General features: G+C 42.1%; 1 protein-coding gene across 7 annotated transcripts in view; it reads right to left on the bottom strand.

The window, feature by feature from the left end:
• Positions 1 to 12,805, bottom strand: part of LOC140491292 (protein CASP-like) — a 618,172-nt gene that overhangs the window by 51,524 nt on the left and 553,843 nt on the right. For 6 of the 7 annotated variants that reach the window (XM_072589273.1, XM_072589277.1, XM_072589275.1 and 3 more), the window contains one exon: positions 10,217 to 10,481. The exons of the other annotated variant lie outside the window; for it this stretch is intronic. In XM_072589273.1, coding sequence (XP_072445374.1) covers positions 10,217 to 10,481 — 265 coding nt within the window. The remainder of the gene's footprint in view (positions 1 to 10,216; positions 10,482 to 12,805) is intronic. 7 annotated transcript variants of the gene reach the window in all.

Raw genomic sequence — 12,805 nt, 5'->3', positions numbered from 1 at the left:
CATAGCTCCTTGAAAGTGGAGTCGCAGGTAGATAGGACAGTGTTTGGTATGCTTTCTTTTATTGTACAGTATTAAGTACAGGTGTTGGGAGGTCATGTTGCGGCTGTACAGGACATCGGTTAGGCCATTGTTGGAATATTGCATGCAATTCTGGTCTCCTTCCTACCGGAAAGATGTTGTGAAACTTGAAAGGGTCCAGAAAAGATTTACAAGGGTGTTGCCAGGGTTGGAGGATGAGCTACAGGGAGATGCTGAACAGGCTGGGGCTGTTTTCCCTGGAGTGTCGGAGGCTGAGGGGTGACCTTATAGAGGTTTACAAAATCATGAGGGGCATGGATAGGATAAATAGACAAAGTCTTTTCCCTGGGGTCGGGGAGTCCAGAACTAGAGGGCATAGGTTTAGGGTGAGAGGGGAAAGATATAAAAGAGACATAAGGGCATTTCACACAGAGGATGATACGGGCATGGAATGAGCTGCCAAAGGAAGTGGTGGAGGCTGGTACAATTGCAACATTTAAGAGGCATTTGGATGGGTATATGAATAGGAAGGGTTTGGAGGGATATGGGCCGGGTTCTGGCAGGTGGGAATAGATTGGGTTGGGATATCTGGTCGGCATGGATGGGTTGGACCGAAGGGTCTGTTTCCATGCTGTATGACTCTATGACTCTATAACTCATACACTCGTCTCTTTCTTAAGGATATGAAGTAGCTCTTGTAGATGGGCACCTATTGAAGATGATAGTAATTAGTGAATGATCTAGCAAATTGTTAGGTTCTTACATGGAAATGGAAAAACCGAGTCATTCTACCCATCAAACCATCTCAGTTATTCAACATGATCATAGCACCATCCTCCTGCTCTGTTAGTCTCTGGAAATATATTTCATTCTTAAAGCTGTTTAGTAACTTTGCTTCCATCACCTTCATGCGTTAAAAGAACTACAAAAGTTGACCACCCTCTAAGTGAAGAAATTTCTCATCTCAGTCCAAAATAGCCTACCCAGTATCATTACCCTTTTTTTCTGGATTCCCTAGGCAGGGGGAAAAAACTATCCTTTCAAGTCCTGAGCTCCTAGTTGCAAGACTTAGAATTTCATTTATCTGCAAATAAAATTGTACCAGCTTTTCACAATGAACCTCACTATGTTATTAAAACTTTTTCACACCTGCAACAGAGTTTGAGATGCGATGAAAGTATCTGATGTGTTATAGGCATGTGTCATGCCTTCGGTATTCATATCAGCAGTTCACCACTGTGATACTCAGGCCTGTCTTCAGTCTGAAGTGCCCCAATACTGAAATTAATGGTTATAACATTGAAAGGGTTCAGTTCAATTGGAGGCAAATCTCAAGGGTATTACTTTCATCGTATGAGGTAAGGTGCACTGACTATAGCACACCTAACACAAGGGAGGGTTACACCCAAAACATCGACTTCTCCACCTCCTGATGCTGTCTAGCATTTCTCCTACCTCCTGCCTGTCCACTTCAGACACTTCACAGACAAATCATCAATAAACTACTGCCATAGAGACAAACAAAGAGATACTGCAACAGATAACCTAAAGCTTGGTCAATTGCATCTTCGAGGAACTGAGAAAGATAGAGAAGTGGAGAGATTTAAGTGGGAGGCAGGGATTCCAGAGCTGAAGGCTCAGATGAAAGCAACATTGACTGATTTAATTATCATTATCTTATGTTTCTGATGAGTATGCCAAACAACAATGTTAAAGATTCCTGCAAGGCTAGATTAAGATAAAGACTACAATTATACAGAACATAATCCAAAATGTTCATAACAACAGTTAACTAGTTTACATTGCTGTAGTAGCAAACTGACTTATTTAATTTTCACTGTTAAACTTTTCTCAAGCCTCTAAAAAACAAAAGCAAAATACATCATCAGCACTTACACATCAGATTTTGTGAAATCTAAACAAAAAAATTATTCTAGTTAAGGTAAATATCCTCGCTTTTCAAGACTGGTCTTCAGGCCAGGAAACTAGGTCATTACTTCACTGCAACAAACGATTAAAATTCTTCTGGCAAATCTCCCATGTAACACTCATAGGCAGCCTGGGACCAGACATACAGTCTTGCTGCAGACTAACTGCAGCAAATGGGACGAAAACAATACATCACAAAACTGATGGAAATCTCAAAAACCCATCTTTTATGTACTGGAAGAAACCAGCCTCTCTCGTCTAATGGCTGCATTTTTAATCTACCTTTTATAGTACTTGTTCCAGAAATCAGCCTGAAACAGAAAATATTCTACACCTTAAAAGAATTTAACTCGGAGAGCAGGGAGAGGTCCTATGTACAATTGAGAGAGACAAAAATAGCCAACAGGATAGACAAGAAATGATTGGGAAAGATGGTCTGCAATAATAGCAAAAGCTTTTTCGGCTACAACTGGAAGACTATTATGAATTATAAGTGGATACTCAGAGACAGTAGGAATGATTGAAAATGGTTCTCAGGTTATGCAGAGCTGCTAAATAAAAATGTTTGCATCAAGCATGTTTATATTTAAAATGAAGGGTACTTTGCACTGAATTTTTAAAATTTCATTCAGAGGTTGTACACACTGCTGGCTGGGCCAACATTTATTTTCCATTCCTAATTGCCCTTGAGAAGGTGATGATGAGGCATCTTCTTCAGTCTCTGCAGTCCACATGAAGTTACACCATATTGGTGCTGGAGAGAGATCCAGGATTTTGATCTAGCAATGATGAACGAATGACAATATAATTCCACGTCAAGATGCTGTGTGATTTGGAGGGCAACTTGCAGATAGATGCGTTGTCTTGGAGGTGTCCACCACTGCTACTGGCAGGGCATTCCATGAGCTCACAACTTGCTGAGTAAAATATCTACCCCTAACATCTGTCCTATACCTACCACCCCTTAATTTAAAGCTGTGTCCCCTAGTAACAGCTGACTTCATTAGCGGAAAAAGGTTCTCACTGTCAACCCTATCTAAACCCCTAATCATCTTGTACACCTCTATCAAATCTCCCCGAAACCTTCTTTTCTCCAATGAGAACAGCCCCAAGTGCCTCAGCCTTTCCTCATACGATCTTCCTACCATGCCAGGCAACATCCTGGTTAAACCTCCTCTGCACTCGTTCCAATGCCTCCACATCCTTCCTATAGTATGGCGACCAAAACTGCACACAATACTCCAGATGAGGCCGTACCAGAGTCTTATACAACTGCAACATGACCTCAGGACTCCGGAACTCAATTCCTCTACCATTAAAGTCCAGTACACCATATGCCTTCTTCACAGCACTATTTACCTGGGTGGCAACTTTCAAAGATGAAAGAAGTCCCAACATTACTGGTCTGGTTCAGTTTCTAGGCCAATTGTAACCTACAGGGTGTTGATAGTGAGGAATTCAGTAATGGCAATCCCATTAAAATTCATAAAGTTATGGTTAGATCCTCTCTTTTTGAAGATGGGCATTGTTTGGCACTTTTGTGATATAAATGTTACTTGCCACTTGTCAGTTGAAATCTGGATGTTGACTTGAGTGTCTTATTCATTTGTAGGTGGATTACTTCAGTATTTGAGGAGTTGTGAATAGTGCTAACCGTTTTTCAATCATCCACGAACATAATTTCTGACCTTATGATGGAGGGAAGGTCATAGATGAAGCAGATGAAGATGGTCAGGTCAAGGAAATTATCTTGAGAAATTCCTGTAAAGATGTCCCTAGAGCTGAGAAAACTGATCTCCAACAACCACAACCATATCCCATCCTGCTAGGTATGACTCCAACCAGCAGCGTTTGCCCCCGGTATCCATTGATTCCAGTTTTGCCAGGGCTCCTTGATGACGAAGGCGATCATTCTCACCTCACCTCTGGTTCATGTTTAAACCAAGGTTGTAATGAGGTCAGGAGCTGAGTGGCCCTGGTGGAAGCCAAACTGGGTGTCATTGAGCAGGTGAAGCCAGATAGTACCAGTTGATCACACTTTATTGATGACTGTGTGTATACTGACGGTGTGGTAATTGGTTGGGTTGGATTTGTCTTGCTTTTTTTGAACAGTACAAACCTGAGAAAATTTCTACATTATTTGGAGATACTAGTGTTGTAACTGGATTGTAACAGCATCACTGGGGGCATGGGTGATTCTGGAGCACAAGTCCTCAGCACTATTGCTAGAATGTTGTCAAGGGTTCAAAGCCTTTGCAGCATCTAGTATCTTCTATCATTTCTTCATGTCATATGGCCAGAATTGAAATGGGACATCAGGAAAAGGTTGTGATGTAGCATTCACTCAGCACTTAAGGCTTGCAAATGATTCAGCCTCATCTTTTGCACTGATCATCACTGAACAGGGGATATTTGTGGAACGTCTTCCTCCAGCGAGTTAATTGTCCACATCATTCACAACTGAATGTTGCAGAATTACAGAACTTAGATCTGATTCATTGGAAGTGGGATTGCTTAGATATATATCTATTATTTGCTGCTTATATTATTTGGAATGTAAATTGATCATCTGCCATCATTGAATTCAAACTCATTTACCCAGTAATTATGCTTAGGTCTCTAGATTATTCGTCCAGTGACGATATGTATGCCTGGTGTTGTTTCTGGCACATTGTCCTGCACTCTTCATTGATCCCCTGGCTTGATGGTAATGATAGGATGGGGAATTGCTGGACTATGATGTTACAATTCTGCGGTTGCTGATAGCCCACAGTCTTGTGTTGCTTGATACATTCAACATTTAACCCATTCACCATGGCAGTATTGCCATGTACATGATGGATGGTATCCTCAATGTGAGAATGGGATTTTGTCTCCACAAAGATTACATGGTAATTAGTCCAACCAATGCAGACATGGAAAGATGCATTTGCAATTGGCAAATTGAGGACAAGGTCAAATAAGGTTTCCCCTTTTGCTGGTTACCTCACGACCTGTGACAAACCCAGTCTAGAAGCAATGTCCTTTAGGACTTGCCAGCTCAGTCAGTAGTGGTGCTGCTAAGTCATTCTTACTAATGGACATTGAAGTTCCCCATACGAAATACAGTCTGACCTCTTGCCAGCCTCAATATGACGTTCAACTGGACTTCAACATTGGAGGGAGTACTGATTCATCAGCTGTGGCAGCAATATGTGCTAATCAGTAGGCAGCTTTCTGACCCATTATTTGACTTGATATCATGAGACTTCATGGAGTCTGAAGTCAATGCTGAAAACTCCAGGGCAACTTTCTGTATACTACTGCACTGCCACCTCTGACAGTTTTGTCAGTGGCTCAGGATGTACCCAGGGTTGGTGTTAATGATGTGTGGGATATTATCTGTAAGATATGATTCTGCAAGAATTACTATGTCAGGATGTTGCTTATTTAGTCTGTGGAACAGCTCTTCCAATCCCTCAGATGTTAGTAAGGAGCTCTAAAAAGGGTTGACAAGGTTAGAGCTTTTGGTGCCTTGATTGATGCTGGGTAATTCATTGGTTTCATTTCTTTCATCTGACTTTGCAGCAGTTAGATGCAACTGATTAGCTTGTTAGGGCAGTTCAAAGTCCATTTAAGAGTCAACCATATTTCTCTGCATTTGGAGTAATGCAGAGATCAGACCAAGTAAGGAATGCATGTTATCATTTCGTAGAGTTTGACATGGAATAGATGAAGATCATATGTTAATTAACAAATAATAGGGTGAGAGAAGGGTTTTTGTGCTGCAGTGGCATGCTCCTACCTCCGAGTTGGGAGGCCTGGAGTAAAGTCCCATCTGTTCCAGAGTAGTGTAACTGGGTGAGAATTTAACATGTATACACAGAGGACAAGTAAAAGTGTTGTTGGCATAAGGGAGTTAGAACACAATTCTGACTGGAAAAGCATATGCCTGGACTCTGTCTAACCAACCTTATAACCTCTGATGTTTTATGTAACATATATTTCCCCAAAGAACTTCAGTGAATTAGATTTTTTTTCAAAATAACAATCAAAAATGATTGTTAGGGTTAGGGTTAGGGTTAGGGTTAGGATTATTATTAGACTGGCTTTTAATTCCACATTAATAACTAAATCCAAATTGAACATCTGCTACAGTGGAATTCAAACTCATTTCCCCAGTAATTAGCCTTAAATCTCTAGATTATTCATTCAGTGACAACATTGCTATGCTCCCTAGGCTTCAGTTCCAGATTGTTATCTGTTCCAGAATGATTAAAAAGATGGGAAAGGTGCAATAGCTTAATACAGTCAGGGATACTTCATGTTCATGTACAAAACTGGCTTGATGGTAGGAGACAGAGGGTGGTGGTGGAAGCTTGTTTTTCAGACTGGAGACCTGTGACCAGCAGCATTTTACAGGGATCAGTACTGGGTCCATTTTTGTTTGTCATATATATAAATGACCCTGGATAAGAATATAGGAAGCACAGTTAGTAAGTTTGCAGATGACAGTGAAGAATGTTATCTAAGAGATCATGAAAAATTGTGTCAATGGGCTGATGAGTGGCAGATTGTAGATTTAATTTGGATAAATGTGAGGTATTTACTTTGGTAAAACAAACACGGGCAGGACTTATAGAATTAATGGCAGGGTCTTGGGTAGTGTTGCAGAACAGAGAGATCCAGGAGTTTAGGTACATGATTCTTTGAAATTTGCATCACAGGTGGACAAGGGTGGTTAAGGAGGCATTCAGCACACCCGCCTTCATTGGTCACACTTTTAGTATAGGAATTGGGATATAATGTTGAGGTTGTAAAGGACATCGGTTAGGTCTCTTCTGGAATACCGTGTGCATGTTTTGGTTGCCCTACCACAGGAAGGATATTATAAAGTTGGAGAGGATTCAGAAAAGGTTTACCAAGATGTTGCCAGGAATGGAGGGTTTGATTTTTAAAACTAGGCTGGATAGGCTGGGACTTTGTTCACAAGCTTAGGAAGTTGGGGGGGTGACCTCAGATGTATAAAATCATTAGGGACATAGATAAGATGAATAGTAAAGGTCTTTTCCCTAGGGTGGGGGAGTTCAAACCAAAGGGTATATTTTTAACGTGACGGGAGAAAGTTTTAAAAAGGACACGAGGGGCAACTTTTTTCATACTGAGTGATTTATGTGTGGAATGAACTGCTAGAGGAAGTGCTGGATGCAGGTACAGTTACAGCATTTAAAAGAAATGTGATAAGTAAATGAATAGGAAGGATTTGGAGGGATAAGGGCCAAATGCAAGCAAGTGGGTTTGGTTTAGTTTGGGAACATGTTGGCTTGGGCTAGTTGGACCGAAGGGTCTGTTTAAATGTTGTATGACTCCAAGACTCTGTGACTCTATGTAGACTTGAGTTAGCTAATGAGAAAGAAGAAATCTGAACCAGGGAACTTTAGGCCTATCAACCTGACGATTATTTCTGAGAAGTTGATTGAGAAGATTTGCCTTTGCCTATTTAGTTTACAGCAGCACAGACTTAGAGGTGATGGGTATACGAAATAACTAAAGGACTGTCTTACATTCCTATTTCAATCCAGTTTCATTTGAACAGATTGGGGAGCACGAGGGAACATAATGGAAAGAATGGACTTGAGCAATGAGTGGTTTGTCTGTTTCCAGTCAGCAAGGACCCTCTGGAGTATGCTGTCACTTGCCTTCAGACAGAACCAGACCACTTTCTAATTGGGAGAAAGTGAGGACTGCAGGTGCTAGTGATCAGAGCTGAAAAATGTGTTGCTGGAAAAGTGCAGCAGGTCAGGCAGCATCCAAGGAGCAGGAGAATCAACATTTCTTCAGGAATTGGGACATATTGAAAGCATCATTATTTGGGGTGAGTAATTTTAGACCAACCAATCTTTCCCTCTGCATCAATTCTGCATGACTCATGTTCAGACTTACACCGCTCCCTCAACAAACACCACCAAAGCAGATTAACTCATCAAGAAGCTTAACATAAGTTTGAGGAACAACATTTCATTGTCTTATCAGGAACGTCACAGCCTTTACAATTATGAGCTCAGTAATTTCAAATCATGCCCTTTTTGATGGCATCTTCTGTCCAATAACATTTTGTCTATGTACACCATTTCTTTAATTTTAACATTACTATCTTTTTTTTTAACCTTGGAGAATTATCCCTGGACACAGAAGCAAGAGCTCGTGTTTCAGAACTGAGACAACTCTGTTTCTCTTTCCTTCTTTCCACAGTTGCTATGCAACCTTGAGTTTTTCAAATACTTTCTATTTTTTATTAACTCAACATTATCGGTCCAGGTCCATTACACTCTACCAAGTTTATTCCCCTCAATTACCAAAGTGCCTACTTAATTTCCTTTTGAGATTATTCACCATCTCCATTTCCAACATCCTTGTGGGCACCAAGTTACAGACGGCCGCTTGCTGCAAAAACTGTCCTCACATCCTCCTGCACTTCTTGCCCAAAACTTTAAATCTGTTTCTCCTAGTTGATGTACCAATACCAATTCCACCTCCCAGAAACACCCATCAAATGTCTGGACAAAGATGCAGCTCTCGGATGGGCTCATCAACAACACAAGGACCCATGACAGGATACAGAATTTCCTAGGTGACAATCATTAGTGAATCATTGCTAACGATGACCATTAGCTAATGGGAACAGGTTTTACCTATCCCTGCAAACCAGTAATAATCTTGTACACCTCTTTTTAATCACTTCTTTGCTCCATGGAGAACTAAGTTGAGAGTGTGGCACTGGAAAAGCACAACAGGTCAGGTAGCATCCGAGGAGCAGGAGAATCGACGTTTCAGGCTTTAGCCCTTCATCAGGAATGAGGCTTGCGGGCCGGGAGGATGAGAGATAAATAGGAGGGGGGATGGTTGGGGGGCTGAGAATGCAATAGATAGAGGAAGGTGGGGGAGAAGGTGATAGATTGGAGAGACAAGTGGAGCGGATAGTTGGGAAAGACAATGGACAAGGCAAGAGGGCACTGCCGAGTTGGGAGGCTTGGGACTGGGATAAGATGGGGGGGGGCATGTCCTTGGTGGAGTGGGAGAGGGAGTTAAAGTGTTCAACCATGGAGTGGTAGGGTTGGTGCGGGTGGCCCAGAGATGTTCTCTGAAATGAACCACAAATTGGCGTCCTAACTCCCTGATGTAGAGGAGACCACATCGGGTGCAACACATGCAGTAGGTGACATTGATGAAATTACAGGTAAATTTCTGTCAGATGTGAAAGAATCCTTTGGGGTCTTGGACGGAGGTGAGGGGGAGGTGTGGGTGCAGGTTTTGCACTTCCTGCAGTGGTAGGGGAAGGTGCCAGGAGTGGGGTGTGAGCAGGTGTGGTGGTGGGGGATTGGTCTGACAAGGGAGACGTGGGGTGTGGGGGTAGTGGACTCTCTGAAATGCTGATAGGGGTGGGGAGGGAAATATATCCCTAGTGGCAGGGTCCTCACTTTCTCCAAGGAGAACAAACCACGTTTCTCCAACCTTATAGTTAATTCTCTCATTCCTCGAGCCGTTCTTGTAAGTGTCCTCTGCAATCTCTCAAATGTCCTCGCATCCTCTCTGAAGAGTGGTAACCAGTACTAGTTATGGCCTAACTGGTGCTTTTGTAAAGGTTTTGTAAATCTTCCCTGCTTTAGTATTCAAAATTTCTATTTAAGAAATCCGAGATACTTTGCTAATGGCTCTCCCAACATGTCCTGTGTGTTCGCAAATCTGTGTACTCGGATCCATTGGTCAGTGCTTAAACTTTTGAACTGTGCCATTAGGTCTGTATTGTCACTCTCCATCTCTTTGCGAAAAATACATCACTTCAGACTTCTCTCTATTTGCTACTTGTCTCTTCATTCCTGTTGCAGTTGATTTGCACCATCCTCTGGGCTTAACAGTTCATTGGTTGTGAAGTATGTTGAGGAATCTGGAGATTGTAAGAAGTGCAATATTTCTTTATTTGATTATACTTGTTCCCTTCATGCCTCAATAGTGGCTCCTTGTAAATTTTCTGTCTGGTGTCAGAGTGCAGCTGGGTATTGTAGATCTGCCAGTATTAGGTGGAAATTACAATGCTCTCTACAAATCTCTTCATGGATGTCTTTTCTTTCTCTCACTTACACAAAACCTAGCTTTCCTGAAATGAGCATTGATTATTGAGCCTTTCAGTGTGCACATTGTGCAAATTGTTGAATGCTTCTCATTCACTGACTTGCTGTGCTCAATATTAAGGACATTTGTATTGAAAGTCAAGTAACAAAGAGGCACTCACCTGTAATTATGAAACCAGTTGATGACAGTGCTGGTTTTCAGATTCAACTGAGCAGCAAGTTCTTCTATAGTTTTTGGGGATGGATATGGCTTTAGCTGGTAAGCTCGCTTCAAAGCTTCTTTCTCTTCAGGGGCCAACACCACCCTAGGCTTCTTCAGATGAACCTGTGGCTGGGGACTGGCGCTCTGACTGTAGTCAAGCCCAGCAACTGAAGAGTCACTACCATGACCGTCACTCACTGAGCTATGTCGGCGTTTCATGTAGGCTGAAACAAAAAATTAAACTTCCAGTTCATCTCATTGTTAAGAAAAAGCAATATTTTAATTTTTTTAAAGAAAAAAAACATATCAATCTTACAACTAAGTATTCATCAAACATTCTTGGTTTTAAGTGAGTTTAGAACCTGAAGTTTCACCACATGGAAGATTCCTTAGGGGACTTGAAAAGGTGGAGGTGGAGAGGTTGTTTCCTTTTGTGGGAGATTTCAGAACCAAAGGGAATAATCTCAGAATAAGAGGTTGCACATTTAAGACATGGGGAGGAATTTCTTCTCTATGAGGGTGGTGAATCTATGGAATTCTTTACCACAGAGGACTATTGAGGCTCGGTCATTAAGTATATTCAAGACTGAGATACACAGATTTTTAATCAGCAGAGGAATCAAGGGTTATGGGGAAAAGGCAGGCAAGTCGATTTGAGGAATATCAGATCAGCCATGATCTCATTGAATGGAAGAGCATACTGCTTGGGCTGGATAATCTACTTCTGCTCTACCATCTTAAAGTCATTAGAATGGCACAGAAGTCACTTAATCAAGACCAGATAATAGTCAAAGGGAAGGAGGGTTCATTAATAACTCCATCGCCAGGTTAGTGGTTGTGCTGTGGAATCACAGAACTGGACAGGATCCTAGGCTGGCTCTTTGAATGAACCACCCAATCAGTCCCACTTTCTTTGTTTTCCCAGAGCTCCATATACATTTCCTTTTCACTTTGTGGGTGGCACAGTGGTTAGCACTGCTGCCTCACAGCGCCGGAGACCCGGGTTCAATTCCCGCCTCAGGCGACTGACTGTGTGGAGTTTGCACGTTCTCCCCGTGTCTGCGTGGGTTTCCTCCGGGTGCTCCGATTTCCTCCCACAGTCCAAAAATGTGCAGGTCAGGTGAATTGGCCATGCTAAAATTGCCCATAGTGTTAGGTAAGGGGTAGATCTAGATGTAGATGTAGGGGTATGGGTGGGTTACGCTTCGGCGGGGCGGTGTGGACTTGTTGGGCCGAAGGGCCTGTTTCCACACTGTAAGTAATCTAATCTAATCTAATCTATAGTCAGTGGAAAATTGAGAAAAATATTTGAAAGGAGATCTCAGTTAACTATAAGAATAATAGGGTGGTTTTAGTAGGGGATTTTAACTTTCTAAACATAGTCTGGGATTGCCATAGTGTTAAAAGGTTAGATGGAGAGGAATTTGTTAAGTGTGCACAGTCTGATTCAGTATGTGGGTGTACCTACTTGACCTACTCTTGGGAAATAAGGGAGAGTAAGTGACTGAGGAGCACTTTGGGGCTAGCGAACATAATTCTATTAATTTAAAATAACGATGGAAGAGGATAGAGTGCATCTAAAAGTTAAAGATCTAAATCAGAGGAAAGCAAATTTTGATGGTTTTAGGCAAGAACTTTCAAATATTGATTGGGGGCATATGTTCGCAGGTAGAGGGACAGCTGGAAAAGAAAGTCTTCAGAAATGAGATAGCAAGTGGTCACGGTCAGTATGTTCCTGTTAGGATGAAAGGCAAGGCTGGTAGATGTAGGGAATGCTGGATGACTAGAGAAATTGAGGTTTCAGTCAAAAAAAAGGAAGCATACGTCAGACATAGACAGCAGGGATCGAGTAAGTCCTTAGAAGAGTTTAAAGGCAGTAGGAGTATACTTATAGAGTCATAGAGATGTACAGCACAGAAACAGACCCTTCGGTCCAACTTGTCCATGCCAACCAGATATCCCAACCCAATTTAGTCCCACCTGCCAGCACCCAGCCCATATCCCTCCAAGCCCTTCCTATTCATATAACCATTCAGATGCCATTTAAAATTGCAATTGTACCAGACTCCACCACTTCCTCTGGCAGCCCATTCCATACACGTACCACCCTCTGCGTGAAAAAGTTGCCCCTTAGGTCTCTTTTATATCTTTCCCCTCTCACTCTAAACCTATGGTCTCTAGTTCTGGACTCCCCCACCTCAGGGAAAAGACCTTGTCTATTTACCCTATCCATATCAGCAGTGCAAAAAAGGGGACACGAGAAAGCTTTGGCAAATAGGATTAAGGAGAATCCAAAAGGATTTTACAAAACATTAAGGACAAAAGGGTACCAGGGATAGAACAGGGCCCATGAAAGATCAGCAAGACCACCTATGTGTGGAACCGCAGGAGATGGGAGATATACTAAATGAGTATTTTGCATCAGTGTTTACTGTGAAGAGATATACAAGATAAAGGGCAGCACAGTGGCTCAGTGGTTAGCACTGCTGCCTCACAGTGCCAGGGTCCCAGGTTCAATTCCATCCTCGGGCAACTGTCTGTGTGAAGT

This window comes from Chiloscyllium punctatum, chromosome 19, assembly GCF_047496795.1.
Source record: "Chiloscyllium punctatum isolate Juve2018m chromosome 19, sChiPun1.3, whole genome shotgun sequence".
NCBI classification, from domain to species: domain Eukaryota; kingdom Metazoa; phylum Chordata; class Chondrichthyes; order Orectolobiformes; family Hemiscylliidae; genus Chiloscyllium; species Chiloscyllium punctatum.
Note: the sequence above shows the minus strand (reverse complement) of the source record. Positions and strands in the feature narration are given on the sequence as shown.